General features: G+C 34.1%; 3 protein-coding genes across 9 annotated transcripts in view; 1 reads left to right on the top strand and 2 right to left on the bottom strand.

Annotated features, from left to right (window-relative positions):
• Positions 1-289, bottom strand: part of LOC107038958 (cytochrome b5 reductase 4) — a 14,466-nt gene extending 14,177 nt beyond the window's left edge. For both annotated transcript variants that reach the window (XM_015258333.2, XM_015258334.2), the window contains exon 1: positions 158-289. The gene's annotated coding sequence lies outside the window, so the exon portion shown is untranslated. The remainder of the gene's footprint in view (positions 1-157) is intronic.
• LOC107038960 (fatty-acid amide hydrolase 2) overlaps positions 1-9,988 on the top strand; it is a 135,673-nt gene extending 125,685 nt beyond the window's left edge. For 3 of the 6 annotated variants that reach the window (XM_015258339.1, XM_015258338.1, XM_015258336.1), the window contains 6 exons: positions 5,153-5,373; positions 5,982-6,185; positions 6,274-6,479; positions 7,016-7,337; positions 7,873-8,262; positions 9,424-9,988. In XM_015258339.1, the coding sequence (XP_015113825.1) occupies positions 5,182-5,373; positions 5,982-6,185; positions 6,274-6,479; positions 7,016-7,337; positions 7,873-8,262; positions 9,424-9,702 (1,593 nt within the window). In that variant the 5' untranslated portion in view covers positions 5,153-5,181 and the 3' untranslated portion in view covers positions 9,703-9,988. Of the gene's footprint in view, positions 1-216; positions 285-1,980; positions 2,181-2,373; positions 2,391-5,152; positions 5,374-5,981; positions 6,186-6,273; positions 6,480-7,015; positions 7,338-7,872; positions 8,263-9,423 lie in introns of those variants that run through there. The other 3 variants (XM_015258340.2, XM_015258337.1, XM_015258341.1) reach the window with 3 other exon arrangements.
• A 126-nt stretch (positions 9,989-10,114) lies between these two features.
• LOC107038961 (clavesin-2) lies at positions 10,115-20,434 on the bottom strand. The gene is made up of 6 exons (XM_015258342.1): positions 20,317-20,434; positions 15,601-15,775; positions 15,251-15,455; positions 14,025-14,148; positions 13,733-13,945; positions 10,115-12,501 (listed from the first exon to the last, which is right to left on the bottom strand). The coding sequence occupies exons 2-6, from the start codon at positions 15,758-15,760 to the stop codon at positions 11,836-11,838; spliced, it is 1,368 nt and encodes a 455-aa protein (XP_015113828.1). The 5' UTR covers positions 15,761-15,775; positions 20,317-20,434; the 3' UTR covers positions 10,115-11,835.
• Between the last annotated feature and the right edge of the window lie 1,385 nt (positions 20,435-21,819).

Raw genomic sequence — 21,819 nt, 5'->3', positions numbered from 1 at the left:
AATTTTCCCACTGTTTCCCCCAAGTTTCGTCTACATAACGACAACGAGACAGTGCAATCCCCAAATTAATTATCGCAAACACCAGATAACATATGAATCGAGGGTCATAACCTCGAATTTCATGGCCCGAGAGAGAATTTTCTTGGTTCGAACTTACGGGAGTCGTCGGTGATTGCACGCTGACAAGTGCTCGGTAATAAAATAACTCGGACTCTTTCAGTGGATTAATCAGTGACAAGTGGTCACCAATTGACGGTGAGACTCCTTGACTCGTCTACACGAACGTGAGTTCAATCACTAGACTAAACCACTGACGCAGGCCACTCACACTTGCACAGGGTTGCGTGCACTTATTGTGCTTTTCTCCGGTGTTTCTATCATTTTTCAATCTCGCCGTCTCTTTCTTTCATTCAAAAATGACAAAATCATTGAAAAAGACTATTATTTATGGCAACAATTTTTTGGAATTCAATATTTTTTTAGGTAGAATTTTTTTTCGAATTGAATTCTGAGAATTTTGTTTTATAATTTCAAGGGTTGATCGTAAATCAATGCATTATGCATTAATTTATTGTAGGTTTATTTGTTTATTCATCGTAACAGCCTTTCAGAATGACACATTGTTTATAACAATTTGAGATTTTTTTGTTAGAATTTTTTATTTGAATGAAATTCTAAAAATTCTTTTGTAATGTCAAGGGTTGATATGACGACGATCCGTTACACGTCAATTTATTGTAGATTTATTTATTTATTTATTATACAAGCCTTTGAGAATGAAAAATTGTTTATAACAATTTGAGATTTTTTGATAGAATTTTTTAATCGAATGAAATTCTGGGAATTTTATTATAATTTCAAGGGATGATCTTAAATCGATCCATTGCACCTGAATTTATTGTACATTTATTCATTTATTTATTATAAAAGCCTTTGAGAATGGAAAATTGTTTATAACAATTTGGGATTTTTTGATAGAATTTTTTAATCGAATGAGATTCTGAGGATTTTATTATAATTTCAAGGGATGATCTTAAATCGATCCATTGCACGTCAATTTATTGTAGATTTATTTATTTATTTATTTATTATAAAAGTCTGAGAATTAAAAATTGTTTATAACAATTAAAAATTTTTCTATTAGAATTTCAAGGGTTGATTTTAAATCGATTCATTACATGTCAATTTATTGTAAATTCATTTATTCATTTATTTATTATAAAAGTCTGAGAATTAAAAATTGTTTATAACAATTTAAAAATTTTCTGTTAGAATTTCAAGGGTTGATTTTAAATCGATTCATTACACGTCAATTTATTGTAAATTTATTTATTTATTTAATTATTTATTATAAAAGTCTGAGAATAAAAAATTGTTTATAACAATTTAAAATTTTTCTGTTAGAATTTCAAGGGTTGATTTTAAATCGATTCATTACGTGTCAATTTATTGTAGATTTATTTATTTATTATAAACGCCTTTGAAAATAAAAAATTGTTTATAACAATTGAAAATTTTTTTGTTGAAAATTTTTATTTGAATGAAATTCCGAGAATTTTCTCTCAATATCAACAAAAATTGATGATACATCGATCTATCGTTTATTTACAATTTATTGATTTATTACAAAAGTTTAAGACAAAAAAAATTCCTGGTTAAAAAAATTTTAATTCAAATGATTTTATTCACGCGAACTAATGAGAATTCGTTTGAAAATCGGTTCATTATACATTAAGTGATGCAGCACACTTAGAAATTTCTCCCCCGAATTTTCCAATTTTTTTTTCATTATTTTGACTTCAACCGAAACACCTTAATCTTTAAATTCCAATGGTGTCATTCAAACGAACGCCCGAGAATTCCCGGATGCGAACAAAATGAAGGATTTCATTGTAGCAGAGTGCGCTCTACAGGCGGCTTCATTGAACCGCCCCTCTAGCCGTACGTGAACGCGAGCAGAGGCGAGTGCCACAAGGGCCACAAGCCGCAGTAGCGAGTCGTCTAGTCGGCGGCGGACTCACGAAAATCACTTGAAATCACTCGTCTACCTGCCGTGCTCTCATGATTTACGTCATCATTCCCCCGATTTCGTGCGATAATTCAAATTAAAACTCAGTGATAATTAATTGTGTCAGCGTCGCCAGGAATTTGTGAGAGTTCATCTCACGGAACAATTATTCGTGAGTACTCAATGGGTTAATTGTCTCATCACGTGCACATGAGCGAATTGCGAATGCCAGAGATCGGAATTATTGGGGGAGTAATCGTGTCTGACTGGTGCGGGATTATCCACTTTCGCATAACTTTCGCGGTGAATTGGCACGGGTTTCACTCGGCACTCGCTTGAGTCTTATCGGGGTTTTGTGGGGACTGATAAGCGGGCATTCGAGGTAAAACACCTGGCGATGACTCGGGAAATGGTGCGAGGGTGCGACATGGACCGTTTTGACGGTGAAAAACGCTGGAATGAGGAAGAAATTCGCATGACGCTGGGGAATTTTTTGACTGGAATTTTTTACTCGGGGGAAATTGTGGGAGTTGTTTTGGGTCATGATAAGTCAATTCATTGGGGGTTTATTTGTATATCGTGGAAACATTTGGGACTTGGAAAATTTTCGGGAGTTTTTGTCATTAAATTTGTTATTTAAATGGGGTTCGGGAGTTTCGAATATTTCGTGAGATCGTAATGTGATTTTATTTATGATAATCTTCTTGGTGATGTGTTTTATCCAGGTTTTAACGATGGGGTCTCATTTTTAAGCTTGAGGGGAGCGTTTTGATAGTTGAAAGCAATGAAACTGTTAAATTTCACTTTTTTCGAGAATTTTTGGTTTGATTGAGAATATTTTGTGCCTGAGAAAATTTTTTTAAATGTGGGTAATATAAATATAAAAATACTTCCTTTTAGATGTCCTCCTTATGAATAAATAAATGAATAAATTAATTTATTTATTAATTAAATTAATTTTCTTAAATTTCTCAATCGAATTTCATGAATTTATACGCAAAATTTTGATGACACCTCAATTGATAGTACTGTGACATGAAAAAATAGAAGAGAATAGTGAAAAAAGAATTTAAAAAAAAAACATTCGGAACTAAATTGCTAATTAATTACCAACAATAACTGCATTCATTTCTAAAAACTGCAATTGTCCACTTGTTTTATTTTACATTTCCACGCTTGAAATGCAGAATTAAATTCAGATCTTCGAAGTTTCAACAAGAAATTGTTTAAACTTCGAAGTTTAAAAGTTTAAAAAAGAATTGGAAAATGTGCGATAATCTGGAGTCAAATGGGCTTTAAATGGCCGCGTTGATGTTTAATTACAAAAGTTGAGAAACACCTCAACAAATAAAAATGCCAAAGTACTTGGATATCCTTAAGGTGATCTCTCCCCTCTCAGATTTCCATCAGTCTCGGCTGACCAGATAAGATGAGTGTATTGTTTCCTCCGCTTTATGCGTCCTTGAAATGGCGGTATTATTGCCCCCACGGGATGGAATGCTATGCAGAAGAGCGAGACTGTCCCAATCGATCATATTTAATCATCAGTACTAGAAGGGTGGGGTAGAATGAAAACTTTTTCCTTTTTTTTAAACTCACGACTCAGAAATAAATTCACCAATTGAACCCAATTGACGAATTTGATTGCAAGAGAAAAAAAATATCCCGTTTCATCAACAGTTCCACGAACTTTTAACATTAAAAAAAAAAAAAAGTCAATTGTTTATTAATATTTAATCTTCCCGTCAGCCAGTCGAATATAAAGAAAAAATCGGTTAAAATAACCATAAAGTATCGGAATAATTTTAAACTCGTGAAAGATGTCCGATTTCTCAACCCGTCCGACACAAAATTTAACAATGTTTCGTAATGACGAGTGTCTCCAGGACTGATGACGAATCAAACAAGTCAACCAGTGGTAAACGAATCCCCGCGGAGTCATTTGAGACTGCCTCATGACCTCACCATTCTTATGTAAATAGTATAAGCCTCGTTTTGCTTTCGTCCGTGCGGATTTTGTGGTTTCGCCATTCGTGATATTTTTTTATCGTTAATGCGGCTCAAATATAATTATATTTCTTCCATAATTTGACTGACCATCGCGCGAAGTAGATGGTAAATATTTTTTAAAAATAATTTACAACTGATATTTTTCCAAATGAATGGTTAAATAAATTAATATTTGAAGAATAAAAAAACTTCCGGCATGCGCCAGTTATTGCCACCCTCAGGTGCCAGTTATTGCCGGGTCGAAAAATAATTATTCGACGTCATATTGATAAATTATTACCAATAATAGTTATAAACAATTCCATTATCCACTTGTTTCGAAATTATTGCGCCCATTGTGCCCAACAAGGACCCCCCACCTGAGTTTGGTAGGTGGCGCTAGCCCCCTGATATCTTCCCGTTCGCGCATGCTCAATTCCCAAATTTATTTTACGCAGCGTGTGTCCCAAGCCTTTCATTAATGTCACTATTCACTAGTCTCCATTGATACTGGCGCAGTAATGGACATAGTAACGAGCCTATATTTACATTTTCGCAATTTGCATTTATATTATCTCCAAGCGTCTTTATTTTTTGTCTCGGTATCGGTGGCGGTCTGATCCAACCGTTCCTCAGCCAGAGTTGACTTTGAGCTGTTGCTTGTTGTTGAGAAAATATAAGAGAAGATTTTTCTCTAGACGTTTTTGTAGCTCTTATTTCACACCGCAAAAAAATTAATTTATTCAAATTTCAGTCTTCATTCATTCATCCATTCATTTCAATCGTCATTAGATTCAGAATGATATATTTTTTTCAACGTGATGACTTTTTTATTTAAAAAATGGTGAATAACCGGGATCAACCCAACCCTTAATGACAAAATCAATAACAGAATATTTCAGTTGAAAATAAAAATTAACACAAAAAATTGAGAATAATTGAAGTTTTTTTTTAAATTTTTCTCATACAGTTTAGTTGGAAAATTAAAGAAGTTAAATTACTCGGATTTAATTTATTATGTTTATCGACTAGGGATGGTAGAAACTTCACTAAAATCTTTATTCCACCCCTGACACGAAAAGTCAACCTCTTCATGTTTATGAACAATTTCCCATTTCCCCACTGAATTATTAACATGATTATACGTTTCAATAGGTCAACCGCGGGAAAAAGAAGAGTGAAAAATGGATAAAAGTATGTTGAAACCACTGGGAAGAATCGCATCCATTATCCATCGATTTATCGAGTTCATAGCGCGATGGTTATTCCTCGCGGCAGCGGAAATCACCGGCAAACCGGAAGTCATGCCGCCGATAAATAATAATATTACGATGCACAATACACAAGCATTGGCCATGATGATACGTCAGAAAAAAGTGAGTTTCATTGAATCTTGTGAATATTCCAGTATGCAAAGTGATTAATCTATGTTGTAAATGTCTTCAAATCTGCAATTTCATCTCACTAATGGAGAAGATGAAGAGGCAAAAGACGAATGCAATTTTTCACGATAATAAATTCCCAAGAAAACGTCTCCATCAAATATTTTCAGCCTTCCAAAAAATTCCAAAATTTCCCACCACAATTTAAAAAAAAAAATAATAAATAGAATTTTCAGTTAAATTTTAGTTGTTTATTGATTTCAATAAATTTATCGTTGGGGTAATGTTGGCAGCCAGTGTTGGGGCAATGTTGGCAGCCAACGTTGGCGCAACGTCGGTGCAATGTTGGGGCGATGTTGGCAGCCTGTGTTGGGGCAATGTTGGGCCAATGTTGGCCGCCAACGTCGGGCCAATGTTGGTAGCCAACGTCGGGCCAATGTTGGCAGCCAACGTTGTGGCAATATTGAATTAAATTGAAAATACATTTTCATGGAAATTTCATTCGGAAGTAAATTGCTAATTTCTCAGCAAAAATCCATTGACTATGTCGTGACGAAAACAATTTCCCACTTGTTAACTCAAATAAATGTATTTCATCACAGTTAAAATGTGTGGACGTGATGAACGCTTACATCGAGAGGATCGAAACAGTTCAACCGATACTGAATTGTGTAGCTGAGGACAGGTTCAAAGAGGCGCTGGAAGAGGCCAAAGAGTGCGATAAATTATTGAATTCCCCAGACGCTCCGTCTGTAGAAGAGCTAGAGAAAAATAAACCATTTTTCGGAGTCCCCTTCACAACGAAGGTACAAAAGAATATTAACATCCCTAAAACTGAATATTCATGACGTTCTCTTCACTCCAGACTTGTCAAATTATTCACTCACTTTTCAGGATTGCATCGGTGTTAAAAATATGAAGCAAACCGCTGGATTACTCTCTAGGAGAAATACTCGGTCTGAACGTGACGCCGAGGCAATTTCCTTGATGAAGAAAGCTGGAGCTATTGTTATTGCTACGACCAATGTTTCAGAGCTTGCAATGTGGTGGGAATCGAGTAATTTGGTTTATGGAACTACTAGGAATCCTTATAACACATGGTGAGGGAATAAAATAGCCGAAGTTTAAAAATAAAACGTTTCGTGAGGATTATTTTGAAAATAGCTGTGCAGAGAGGAGGTCTAGACGAAAATATCAGAAAATCTTTTTTGTAGAGCATTTTACGGCCTGTAAAAATGATTTTCTGATGTTTTTCCATAAATCCTTTCGTTTTGGAGATATTTTCAAAATAATGTGTACGGAATTTTTTGATTTGCAAACAATTCTAAAGTTGAATAAATAAATCCTTTTGAAGATGATTTTGCTCTTCAGAAATAAATTTTTGATGTACCTATCAGTTTTAGCGAGTTTTGTAGAATAATTTGCACAAAAATAAAAAAAATTTGCTCTCCGAATTTCTCTAAAACTGATAGATTTTAAAAAGATGAGTTCCCATTTTATTCTGTATAAAAAAATTGATTTAAATGTTTTAAAAAACTCATCAATTTCAGGGATATTTTTAAAATAGTCCGAACGAAATTGTTTAATTTATGTAGTTAAATAATTCTGTTAGAAAATAATGTGAATTATTGGATAGGCATATTGTTGGAGGATCCTCTGGAGGCGAGGGCTGCATTCAGGCAGCAGCAGGTGTCCCGTTTGGCATTGGCTCTGACATCGGTGGCTCCATCAGAATGCCCTGTTTTTTCAACGGAATATTCGGCCACAAACCGACCAAAGGAGTTGTCTCGAATGATGGGCAGTATCCCAGCGCCCAAACTGATGAGCAAAAGGATTTATTAGCCATTGGACCCATGTGTCGTTTTGCCACTGACCTGAAACCAATCCTGAAGATATTGGCTGGCGAAAATGCCGAGAAATTGGATCTCAATGCTAAAGTTGATCTCTCAAAACTCAAAGTACGTTTCAATTTTTAGTTTTTATTGAAGATCATTCGTTGGTCTAGAGTTTCGTTGAGCTGGCAATATTCAGAATTTCATTCTGACGTTTTTTATGACAATGTCTATCTTCTAATTTTCAAATTGGGATTTAAAATATTTTTCTCAATGCCATCTTCATCGAGTTTGATCATAGGATTTATTGCATCATCTGTTGAAAAAATTCCTTTTGAAATCAATATTCAGGGGAAGGTAAAAAAATATAATGTTGGGGGAATGTCGGCACAATGTCGGCAGCCAACGTTGGCACGACGTTGGAAGCCAACATTGTGCCAACATTGGCATACCGCCGGCTGTCAATGTTAGCACAATGTTGGCATAATGTCGGCTGCCAACATTGGCCCGATGTTGACTGCCAACGTTGGCCCAACACTGGCTGCCGCCGTTGGGACAATATTGAATTCAACGAATCATTACTTCACTATTAAATTGGCCTATTTCCCTCAGCCACTTCTCTCCTCCACTAATCAACCCATTAATCCTCTAATTTCAACAGTTCTACTACATGGAAGATGATGGCGGTCAATTCCTGGTGTCACCAGTCTCGAAGGACATCAAATTGGCAATGTCTAAACTGCTCTATACCCTGGAAATAGCCCACAATGTCAAAGCCGAGAAAATAAAGATTAAGAAATTCAAGAAGGGTCTAGCGCTGTGGTTCGCAAATATGACATCACCAGAGGGCAAGGACTTCGCCTGGGAATTGTCCAACAGGAAAGGACGCCTCAGTATTTGGTGGGAATTTGTCAAGTGGTTGACGCGCACTGGTTCCCACACGTTCGTTGCTATATCTACGGCAGCTTTTGAGGGGTTGAGCATGAGATTTAATGATACGAAGAGAGCGCAACTCCTGGAAGAGAGTAAAGATCTTAGGAGAGAGTTTTCGGTAATGATTGATCATTAAATTTCACTCATAATGATAGATTCGATTCGCATTTTTGTCATTCAGGGGAATAAACTATGGGAATTTATGCCAGCGACTTGGTATAGAAAAATCTATAGTCATTTCGTCGTCTAAAAATTTATAGATTTTTATATTTCATGTATATTTCTATAGAAGAGTCTATAGAGAATTTTATATCCATTCTTCGTGTCAATATAACTACTATAGACATGCTTGTCTATAGGTTTTCTATAGACTGTCTATAGGTTTTCTATAGACTGTCTATAGAAATCTCTATAGAAATTTTTTTTACATCAATGTCAGTAAAAGATAAGTATTTGTAAACTATGGAAATTTATGCCACCGACATTCTATAGAAAAAACTATAGCCATTTTGCAATTTAAAAAGCCTATATACTTTTCTATTGCACATACATTTCTATAGAAAAATCTATAGATCTTGATATTTTTTGTCTATAGAATTGCTATAGGCTTCCAGATTTCTATAGATTTTCTTGTAGGTTCTGTATAGAAATGTAGATTATTATTTTTTCTGGTTTTCTACCGATTTTCTATAGAATTTCTACAGAAAAATCTATAAAACGGTAATGCTGTAGAAATTTCTATAGAAAGTATTGGAAATGAAAAACTTCCAATAGAACTCTTTAATACAAAATATTTTATACAAATAATCTTTCACTGAAAGAAAACTTTCAGTTGAATAAACTGGAAATTTATGTCAAGGGTGTTCTATAGAAAAAGATTATAGCAAATGCGATGTTAAAAAATCTATAGAATCATGAAACTACAACGAAGTGTATATTTTTAATTTATATAAATTTCTATAGAATCGATGCAGTTTCAAGTTTCTATAGAATTTGAAATTGTTATAGAAATTCTATAGATTCAAAAAATATAGAAATTCTATAGATCAAAAAAAATCTATAGAAAATCTATAGATTCAAAAAAAATCTACAGAAATCCTATAGATTCAAAAAATATAGAAATTCTATAGATCCAAAAAAAAATCTATAGAATTTTAAAATTCTACAGAAATTATATATATTTTCACAGAAAAACACTATATTAATTTCTATAGAAATTTCTATAGAAAAATGTAATTTAGAATTTTCATTCAGAAATTCTTATATAATTTTTTTTCAGGATTTACTGGGTACAAATGGAGTATTCCTCTACCCAACACACCCAACCCCAGCTGCATTCCACCACGAGCCCCTCCTGAAACCCTTCAACTTCGCCTACACAGCAATTATCAATGTCCTTGGATTTCCAGCAACTGCCTGTCCCCTGGGATTCAGCAATGGCCTACCAATTGGCATTCAGGTTGTAGCTGGCCTCTATCAGGACCACCTGAGCCTGGCTGTCGCCGAGGAGATCGAACGTGCCTTTGGTGGTTGGCAAATGCCACCAGTTAAACCATGATAGCACAATTACAGTTATTTACAAATTGTGTGTGACTCATTCCAAACTTATCCATGTCTTCGTGATAATTTGTGAGACGCTTTCTGCCGGGGGGAGAGAAACTTTGCCACCTGTCTAACTTATCATGTTCGTGATGATAAATATTTTTTTTACCATTTATTTCGATAAATTTATCTAGATTCTACTATTTCTAAAAATTCATTGTTGAAGTATTTATAAAATTTATACTGTTTGTTGTGTGAAGTGTCAATTTGCCGATGTGAAAATACAATTTTTATATCTATTACGAGGATTTTTATTGCAGCATCGGGTGTTTGTCTTTTATTTTCATTTTTATTGGCTCTTTATTGGGAAATCGTACCCAGATGAGGGGCGATGGAATGGAGTGTTGAGTGATCAACGTCTTCGAGGCTGAGATTTTTTTTTACAATATATTTTTTTCTAGTAATACATGAATTTTTGATTGAAGTAACGAAACGAAGTGTCAAAAGACTTCTTTCACTGTGAGAAAATACTCTTCGAACAATTTTTTCTGATAATTGCATTATTAATTAAATAATTTCTTCTTGTTTTATATAGATGGCATTCTATAGAAAAAACTATAGCCATTTCGCAATTTAAAAACCCTATATACTTTCCTATTGTATAGAGATTTCTATAGAAAAATCTATAGATCTTGATATTCATTTTTGTGTCTATAGAATTGCTATAGGCATCCATATTTCTATAGATTTTGCTATAGATTCTATATAGAAATGTTGATTGTTATTGCTTCCTGTTTTCTATAGATGTTCCATAGAATTTCTACGGAAAAATCTATAAAACAGAAATGCTACAGAAATTTCTATAGAAAATATTGGAAATGAAAAGTTTTCAATAGAAATATTTAACACAAAATATTTCATTTCCACGTGAAGAACAATAGAATGGAATGTTGATTAATGCAACTCTTCGAGGCTAAAATTATTATTTTTTACAATAATTTTCTCCCAATAGTACATGAATTTGACGTTGAAGTCGCGAAATTTAACGTCAGAGGACTTTTTACAGCTGAGGAAATTCCCTATTATAAATCCATAAAAAAAATTCTCAGAAAAAAATGTGGTTTGACATTTTCTCCCGAAGTGACTCATGCTCAGAATATTTGCGTCATCAACTGATTGGAATGAAGCAACTCATCGCATTTCTCTACTTCAATTACATGCAAAGGAAGCCTTGGAATTTTATGGGGTGAGTTACAGTTTTATGAACAGCTTTTGATCACAGAAGAATACAAGAAGTCAAGGGTTTTCCATAACACTATTTTCTATTTTTCATAATCATAATGATATGAAAAAATATGATGAAATACCTAATGTTTTTTATTAAAAAATTTACTGAATTGAAAAAAATATTTTTTTGCGTCGATTTCTGCTGGAAATTATGCAATTTTGCCATGCGCTTTTGAATGATTTTTTTTTAATGGAAAAATATTCAATAAATGTTCATTTTTCTTGTTAATTTTCAGAAGTTTTTTCCTCAGAAAACGTCAATTTTTTCCATTCGAAAAATATGTGGTAAGAAAACTCAACGTTTTTTATAAAACATTTTACTGAATTAAAAAAAAAATTTTACGCTGATTTCTATTGAAAATAATGCAATTTTATCATACGTTTTTGACTGAATATTTTTTGATAAAAAAATTCAATGCTTGTTTATTTTTCTTATTACTTTTTGAAAAGTTCTTTCTTTAGAAAACCTTAATTTTATTTATTGATTCTTTCCATTCACACTATCATGAAACCATAATTTAACATAATCTTTCGATTTTTTCATCCCATTTTTTTCATACTACTATGATTATTTTTCGTAATCATAATGTGAAAAAATATTAAAAACCCCGACGTTTTTTATAAAACACTTTACAGAATTTAAAAAAAATGCGATGATTTTTATTAAAAATCTGCATTTTGTCACGCGTTTTTTTAACGATTATTTTCAGACAAAAAAAATTCAATGAATGTTCATTTTTCTCGTGTAATTTTGAGAACTCCTTTCCTTAAAAAACCTCAATTTTATCTATTAATTTTTTCCACACGTTTTCTCTTTAAATTAATTGAAAAAAATTGCTGGTTCCACCCCAACGTCATTAAATCAAGTAATGAGATTCGTTTCCTCGGGCAATTTGTCTTTGCTGCCCTTGATCTTGACCCTCTCGCCCCTGAGACTGTCCAAAGAATTGTCCCTGCTGTCCTCGCTACCCAAATTATTCGAGATCATTTCAAACTCATTAGAATTAGTTTCAGAAGGCGGATCGAGGCACTCGATATCGGACTCCGACTCGATTCTCCTGGTGACGTTGTCCTCCTCATCCCGATAGATTCTCACCCTGGAGTCGTTGTCCAGAATGTTCTCGGTCTCGCTGGAGACTTTATTTTTCTCTCTCCGCAAATTTCCCCGGCGATTGTCCACATTTATGTTATTCTCTTCGTCTACTGATGCATTCGTGGATTTGTGGATCGCGTCGAGAGGTATCTCCAACCTGTCGCTTTTGCTTTCTCCCTCGATGGTGGCCTTGGCTCTAATTGCGTCCCCATTGTGTCTCTCGCTGCATCTCTCTTTGATTTCTCCTTGTTTATCCGCCGGGTCTTTGTCCTTTTTTATAGCGGCCAGCTCGGCCTCTTTCATTGCCGAATGAATGACCGGCTCCGCCCAGAGACCGGGGTTGAACGAGGGGCCGGTTCCACCGAGCTCTGCGGGCAGAATGTCCGTTGGCAGGTGCTCGTGGAGAGTACTCAAATTATTCCCGTGGAGGTAGATCTGGGAATCAAGGAGAATGCCAGGATTTTATTTCAGTTACGCTGATTTCCTGGCGATTTTTTGTTTTCTATACAAAAATTGGGAAAACGTTTTCTGTCGCCGATCTATTCCGCCAAGTCATGTCATGCTCATGGAATAAGAATTCCAATCTTTTGCTTAACTTCGATTATTTTATTTTTACTTATCACATTGAAAAAATTGAAATGAAAATAATCGAATTTTTTTCAGATGTAAAATAAATATATAAATAAATATATATAATTTTTTTATAGATATTTTACATTAAAGAAGGGAATTTAGAGAGTTTTATTATTTTTTGTTCATTGGCTTTTTATTATTATTGGGAGTACCGATTAGAATAATAATTTTGCATTGAGTAGAGTGGAAAATTATTGAGAAATTTTGACGGGAGAAGATTTTGTGAATGGATTAACTGAAAGGAAAATGTGATACTGAATTTTAATGGAATGAAAAAAAAAGTGTAATCAGCCAAATCTGATCAATTGAATTGTAGTCAATTGAACTATAAGAAAAAAAAATGAAAAAATAAAAAATAAAAAAAAATAAAATAAAAAAAAATTAAAAAAATTAAAAAAAAATTTTAAACGACGATTTTTTGCGATTAAAAAAAATTTTTTTTTGCTTGAATTGCGTCAAATAGTCGTTTTCTGGCTGTTTTTGAAGTTTTCATTCTTATAAAAGAATAACTGAGGTTGTTTAAATTCTCAGAATTAAATTATTCAGAGATTATTCAAAGAAATGATTCAATTGAATTAAATAAACGCCACTGCAATTAAGTAAATGTTTTTTTTCTTCAAATATATAGACGTTTCGTTTGAATAAATATGAGAATTTAATAGTTTATAATAAAAATATTCTCAACCCAACAGAAGAATTTCAAATAAAGAGTTTTATCTAATTCAAATTCATCATTCCTCTTCGGGTAGAGAATGAAGCAACACATAGTATTTATTTATTTTTCTTGAATAATAAAGAAGAATATTTAAGATGTACAAGAAACCTTAAATGCAAACATAAATTCCTTCCCTTCAAAAGAGTTCCCTAACATTTATTTTTAAACCTAATTATTCCTCAAGTATTTGACCAATAATAATGACGAAATACTCTTCAGATTAATTCCCAATTCCTCTCCATACTCCCCAACTAAATTATTCGAATGAGTTTCATCCCAATTAATTAAACCCGGCTGCGCTAATATCAATAAATTCACCTTGTGACGTGTTTTTTCATCGAGAAAGGGCTTCACCAAGGCCAGTGTGGCTTGAACATAGAGCGGAGCCGAGAGAAAATGAATACCCTTGAATCTCGCCGGAAACCGTCCCCGAAGTGCTGCTATCAAATTACGAAGAGCTGCCGCACCAAGCGCACTTCCCTGACGCAGTGTGAAGTTACACCAGTCGATCACAATCACAAATCCACATTGCTGAGTAATAAAACAATTTCCCCCATGAATTTTCTAATTATGAAGAGAACGGGTTTTCTCGCTTCACGATGCCAATTACCTGATTACGTGGGTCTTGAATAAGAGTTTCGAGAACTAGGAAAATTGCACGTTGAACTGACAGAGCTGGCACTGCTATGGGGTCCCATTGGGAAGCCAGCATTACAAGAACACACCTCCCTTTTCTAGAACATTTTATTAGAAATTAAATCGAGGAGTCGCGGATGTTGAGTAATTCTTGGGATGAATTCATTGAATTTTATAAAATTTTTACTTCAGAAAATGTGGGGAATTTATTACTGGAGGGATGAGGGGAATTTTATGGGCGGAAGTTGTATTAATCCGGAAGCGGATAATAATTTTCTACTGAGACTGTGCAATCATCCATTCCGAGAGGTAGAACTATTTGAAATTGAACAGTATTTGAATCAGAGAATTTCGATCAGAAGTAATTTCTGATTTACCTCTTCCGTGTGATTTTATAACAGATGTTGGAGATAAAAAACTCGATCGATTTTAATTTTTCTGCGTGAGTTATTGGGGTTCTTTCCATAAAAATTGTTGGGCATTTTTATTAATTACATAAAACATTTCATTGGAATAAATATATAATTTTGTCAATCTCCAATAAAGAAAATTGCTTCTGTCACAATATGATCAATATATTTTTGCTAATAAATTAGCAATTTACTTCCAAGTGAAATTTCTATGATGCTGTATTCAATTCATTGAATACAATTATTGAATTCAATGATTCATTGAATTGCATATTACCCCAACGTTGGCAGCCAACATTCACCCAACGTTGACTGCCAACATTATCTCGACGTTGGCCGCCAACACTGGCCCAAGGTTGGCCCAATGTTGGCACCCAACATTGCCCCAACATCAGCCGCCAAAACTGGTCCGGTGTTGGCAGCCAACATTGGCCGTACGTTAGCAGCCAACATTGACACAACGTTGGCGCAATATTGGCAGACCGTTGGCAGCCAACACTGACCCAACGTCGGTCCAATAATGGCGCAATGTTGGCCGCCACATTGTCGCGACGTTGACAGTCAACACTGACCAAATATTGGTCCAATACTGGCGTAACATTGGCGGCCAACATTGGCCCGACATTGGCCCAACGTTGGCAGCCAACATTGATTTTTTTTATTCCTGAGGACAAAATTAGTTATCCTGACACAAAAAATCCGAAATTTTGGATTTTACGAATACAAAATTTTCAAATAAAACAATTTTATTAAATTCTCTCGGTTCATCGAAGAAAATCACAATTCTCACTTATCACGAGCAGGAAGAACCCCCGGAATTCCCGCCCTGAGAGCCCTCTGCAGTGCGGGATCCCTGGCAGTGAGATTTCCAAAAATATCTTGACGATGTGCCACCTGCGCCTGATAAGCTCCAATCAGGGCAGCGGCCTGCTCAGTCCGGTACTTCCGGGCCAACAGGAAGCGCGTTATGTATTCGTCGTTACACTGCTTCAAGTCTGAGCGCATGGTAATGATGATAACACATTATTATACACATAAGAATAATGGTAAAGGCTTCACGTACGGGAGGCAGGATATACACATTTGAAAATTCATGCACGTGCTGGGGATATTAATTTTACGTCGACACAAAGTGCTTACCTACACCGGGCATTTCTCGGAGAATCGCTCGTACTGTTTTTATAGCGAGCTTTTTGTCTTTCAAATCGAGACGAGCCTCTTCCTGGTAGATACTTCGGGCTAGCGCTGTGCTTCCGTGACCGCGGGTTGGATCCCACATGTATTCACAGTATTCTGACATTTTTTGGTAGTTGATCTGGAGTTTAAAAAACGATGGAAATTAGCGGTGCGGGGGAGAGGCGGGAGTCATGAGACTTGTTTAGAATTCTCATTTGCATTATTTTTTTATTTTTAAGTAATTAATTGAATGATGGACAATGTCAATATATTATTATATTTATTTATATAATATGATGTCATATATTCTCACACGAAAGAATTTCATGGAAAATTCTGGTGAATTCGATAGGAAATTCTATGGGATTTCTATTAAAAATCGTATTAATTTTCTATTAGTTTTTTAAATTTCTCTACATGAATAAAAAAATCATGAGCTTTTTTTTCATCCATTTTTTTTTATTATTAAAAAAATAACAAACGAAAAAACTTGGAAAATTTGAGCCGAGGAATTTCTAAAATTAGGATTCCCAATCTAATCGAGTTTTCTGCAATTTTTTTGCAGTTTTCAATAAACTTTGAATTTACCGTACGGGTAGAGCTACTGTAATATATCTCTCCCGCCAACTCCATTATAAAATCAGGTTTTCAGAATAATCCACCGCATTTTTAACTATCGCGAAAACTGAATGCGAAGTAGGAAAATCGGTCACATGATAAATAGCAAATAGCGTCGCCCCGAAAAGTTATCTCCCTCGGCAAACATTTCCACGCGCTTTTATGGCTTTCCTAACAATGCACCTGTTATCAAGTGATCAAAGAAAAGAGTCGCGGGAAATTATATCGATGAGTCCATTGTTTTTTTTTTATGCGAATGAATCACGAAAACTCGGTGAAAGCTGCGTCGATGCGAGGAACAAAGAGATTCAATGAAGCGGTGCGGTGGAATGCCCCTCATTTTATCCACACTTTGGGATCAAGATATCCCCCGCCGAAGCACCTTCGAGGCATCCTGGCAATACGTTCACGGATGAGTCACCGCAACTCGTCTGAACGGAATCTCAAAACTAGTCTGAGGTATGAGAGGGATTTTATTTTCAGGGAAATAAAAAGAGAACCGTTAGTCCGAGGCTTCGGCATCCTGGCTTGTCTCGACTCGAGTGGAATATTTTTCATGCGATTTGGGAAAAGAGAGAGGATTTTTGTCTCCCCACACGGGAAAATTTATAGATTTAGATTTTTGATTCATTTACTGCATTTAAAGGGAGTTAAACCCTATGGCAGGGGGGAGGCCATTATACATAGAATAATATTACAGATAAAATAATAAAAAATTAATAGTTCAAGTGCAATCAGCTTAAAATTAAACAAAAGATAATATAAAGTAACAGGATCAACCCTCATTTACCAGAAAAATAGAAAAATACAGCCTCAACAGCCTAACGTCGGCCTGAAAATTTACATAATTACAAAGAAACGCATAAAAAAGCATAAAAAGACGTGACTATCCCTCAGATGGTTGTGATTCTAAATTTAAAATTTATATTTTGAAGAATATGTGAAAAAATTACTTAAATTGGCCCAATTTATTTTTTAAAAATATATATATTATATATTTTTATATATTTTATGTATAAAAATTATGTAGATTTTATAAAATATTATATTTTTTATATTATGTATATTTTATAAAATTGAGTCACCGCTTTTTTTTATTCACGTCAGAAATTTTGTATTTGGATATTAATATTATTTGTTCAAAGTGGAAAAATCGATCATTCGAGATATTGCCCATGCATTCTGCAAAGGACAATACAACCGCAAAAATTTCTGCAATAGAACTGTACAATGAATGCATTTCATGAAGAAGAAATACATTTTTTGTGAAAAAAAAAACTACAAGGCCCGATTGGTATATTTATTGACTCTAGTTCCTGAAATTTTCCGCCAACTTCATCATAAACCTATCCATTTCCCTCAAACCTGTCTTCGTAGCGCGATAAAACAGCATAGAAACCGAAGAGAAAGCCATATACGGTGGGTCTTATCGTTAGAAAATAAAACGGAAAGAAAAAAAAATCGCCGAGTGACTCAGCCGCAACGCGAACGTTATATCCACTTGCGCATTTATTGCAAAACCATTTCTGGCGAAGCCCTTCCCAATGCCTCAGCGCTCTCCTACGGCTATCAATTCCCCCGATTACATAATTTATTCATTTATACCTGGACGCTCTCGTTTCCACAAACCAGTGCCCCCGGATTAACATCGAGTAATTAAATAATACTCCGAACAATGAAATTCGAAAACACGTTTTAACAACATTTCGCGATTATTCGCGATTCGAACACGAGAAGTGAAACGATTGTGGCGAAATGGAGAGAGAAAAAATTGAGGACAGAATATTTTATTTCAAAACAGATGGGGAAAAACCGGCAATTGGGACTTCGGGGGCTACTGGTGGTCACTGTTCCATACATGAAAACGGAAGTGACGGTGTATTGATCGTTCCACGAATATTTTCAACCTTGGGGGAGTTTATTTGAACGGTCGGATGTAGTGGACGTATGTGCAGCCATCGTCGACAGGTTGTTGTCACCTCTACCGCAGGTAGAATTACCTGCGTGAGTCATTGCAAAAGTCTGATGTGTTATATTTGTTCTCGGGGGGAGAAAGCTTTGCTGTTGAAATATGAAATTTGAGGGTTTGAGAAAATCCGAAAAATATGGGAAATTTATTTTTTGAGAAAATTTCAAAGATTTCTTTCGATTCAGTTAATTCGATTAATGTTGAATCCATTCTGAAACTTTTCCTGTTCTAAAAAGAATTATTTTCAGAACGAGGGTTCCTTAAAATAATTAATTCAGTTCCGAAAACAAAAATCTTTTTTCTCTTTGGCTACTCGTTCCCAAATATTATCTCCAAAATATCATGATAATTTAATTCCATATTATATTCACTATTAAAAATAATTTCCAATGACGTTCACTCCTGAAAATATAATTGAATCTTCAATTTTCGCGATAAAAAAAAACAATTCAATTCAAGAAATAAAAGAAAATATAATAAAAAAGTCTTCAATTTAGGAAAAATATTAATGCATATCATTATTATAAATAATCTGATCCCTCGAATCAATTAATGTTGAATTAATTCTGAACGCGTCCTTATTTTAAAGACTATTAATTTCGGAACAAGATTTCCTCAAAAATTCTATTCTATTCCCAGAACTCGAAACTTTTTTTTCTATTCACTCGTTTTTAAATGTCATCTCCAAAATATTATGATAATTCAACTCTGTATTATATTCACTATTAAAAATAATCCCCAATGACGTTCACTCCTGAAAACATAATTGAATCCTCAATTTTCAGGATAAAAAAAATTAAATCCAAAAAATAAAAAAAAATACTAAAAAAATCTTGAATTCAGGAAAAATATGAATGCATATTATTACTATAAATAATCTGACCCGTCGATTCAATTCATGTTAAATCATCTCCGATCCTTTCTTATTTTAAAGCCAATTAATTTCGGAACAAGATTTCCTAAAAAAAAATTATTCAATTCCCAGAACTCGAAACTTTTTTTTCTATTCACTCGTTCTTAAATGTCATCTCCAAAATATCATGATAATTCAACTCTGTATTATATTCACTATTAAAAATAATCCCCAATGACGTTCACTCCTGAAAACATCACTGAATCCTCAATTTTCAGGATAAAAAAAATTAAATCCAAAAAATAAAAAAAAATATAATAAAAAATCTTGAATTCAGGAAAAATATGAATGCATATTATTACTATAAATAATCTGACCCGTCGATTCAATTCATGTTAAATCATCTCCGATCCTTTCTTATTTTAAATCCAATTAATTTCGGAACAAGATTTCCTAAAAAAAAATTATTCAATTCCCAGAACTCGAAACTTTTTTTTTTATTCACTCGTTCTTAAATGTCATCTCCAAAATATCATGATAATTCAACTGTGTATTATATTCACTATTAAAAATAATCCCCAATGACGTTCACTCCCGAAAACGTCACATACTCCCGATAAAAAAAAATCAATTCAATAAATAAAAGAAAATATAATAAAAAAAAATCTTTAATTCATGCATCAATATAAATATTAATGCACCAGGAAATGGCAGAGCAGACGGCGATACTTCCCGCTATAAACAGACCACCAGATAGTTGAAATCCACAATCCAATTTCCGTCGTCGATAAACTATCGATCTCCTGTTATAAGCAGTGCAATCAAACAACGGGCAAAATAAAAATGCAATAGTTATTCTCGCGCAAGACCTTGAGGATTAAAAGGCAGCAACATGTGACCCCAACAATTCACTCCTCCACGAATCTACAGCGGCTTTTTGTTGCATTACGTGGACATTTGTTTCCTTTGTCATCATCGGTGAACAATAAATGTTTGGGGGGAGACAATTAACGAGAACGAACAATGAGATTCGTAATCGTTCGCGTTGCGGAATGAAAAAACAAAAAGACTCGCGACGAAGAGAATTTTTTCGTCTCAAAAACTAAAAGAGAATGTCACTATTTCGAATTTGAAATAAAATCGAATAGTTGTTCACAACAGACGCAGTTGTTCGCGAATGAAAAGTTGAAAAATTCAATTTTTCGTTTCCGCCTGAGGCGCATGCACATGTTTTCATTACCTTTCTATTGTATTCGTAAAATCCAGTATTAGATAATTGGTGTAACTCCAGCACTAGTTTTATCCTCACGTTTTATCAGATATAACACCGGTACATTGCGAGTAGTTGCGTCCGCGCACGTAAGTTTACAGCGACTGATGCGAGTAGCGCGGAGTGACCGCGGCGAAACCCACCGCCACTTCCACGGACTATATTCGTGACGATGCATTGTGGAAAAACGTAACATAATATGTACGGAAAATGCGCATATGGTGGCCGATGTATGGAAAAGAATATTAATGGGAAAATTCGCTTTCTTTAGAAATTTTTGTGCATAAATTTTGCATTTTGTTGTATTTTTACTTATTTTTTATAGTTAAATCCAAGAAGAGGAGATTATGCGCTAGAATTCTTATGGAAAAATTGATATCTATAATCCAATTATAATGTAATTAATCTATGCTTTTATCTAGACTTTTTCCTATAAAATGAATTGAAAATTGCGCATCAAATGGATTCCACGGACTATATTCGTGACGATGCATTGTGGAAAAACGCAACATAATATGTACGGAAAATGCGCATATGGTGGCGGATGTATGGAAAAGAATGGTAATGGGGAAATTCGCTTTCTTTAGAAATTTTTGTGCATAAATTTTGCATTTTGTTGTATTTTTACTCGTTTTTTATAGTTAAATCCAAGAAGAGGAGATTATGCGCTAGAATTCTTATGGAAAAATTGATATCTATAATCCAATTATAATGTAATTAATCTATGCTTTTATCTAGACTTTTTCCTATAAAATGAATTGAAAATTACGCATCAAATGGATTCCACGGACTATATTCCCGACGATGCGTTGTGGAAAAACGCAACATAATATGTACGGAAAATGCGCATATGGTGGCGGATGTATGGAAAAAAATGTTAATGGGGAAATTCGCTTTCTTTAGAAATTTTTGTGCACAAATTTTCCATTTTGTTGTATTTTTACTCGTTTTTTATAGTTAAATCCAAGAAGAGGAGATTATGCGCTAGAATTCTTATGGAAAAATTGATATCTGTAATCCAATTATAATGTAATTAATCTATGCTTTTATCTAGACTTTTTCCTATAAAATGAATTGAAAATTGCGCATCAAATGGATTCCACGGACTATATTCGCGACGATGCGTTGTGGAAAAACGCAACATATGTACGGAAAATGCGCATATGGTGGCGAATGTATGGAAAAAAATGTTAATGGGGAAATTCGCTTTCTTTAGAAATTTTTGTGCACAAATTTTCCATTTTGTTGTATTTTTACTCGTTTTTTATAGTTAAATCCAAGAAGAGGAGATTATGCGCTAGAATTCTTATGGAAAAATTGATATCTATAATCCAATTATAATGTAATTAATCTATGCTTTTATCTAGACTTTTTCCTATAAAATGAATTGAAAATTGCGCATCAAATGGATTCCACGGACTATATTCGCGACGATGCGTTGTGGAAAAACGCAACATAATATGTACGGAAAAT

Source organism: Diachasma alloeum, unplaced genomic scaffold (genome assembly GCF_001412515.2).
Source record: "Diachasma alloeum isolate Michigan unplaced genomic scaffold, Dall2.0 Dall_scaffold_00289, whole genome shotgun sequence".
NCBI classification, from domain to species: domain Eukaryota; kingdom Metazoa; phylum Arthropoda; class Insecta; order Hymenoptera; family Braconidae; genus Diachasma; species Diachasma alloeum.
The sequence above is the reverse complement of the archived record's forward strand: the minus strand, read 5'-3'. Positions and strand labels throughout refer to the sequence as shown.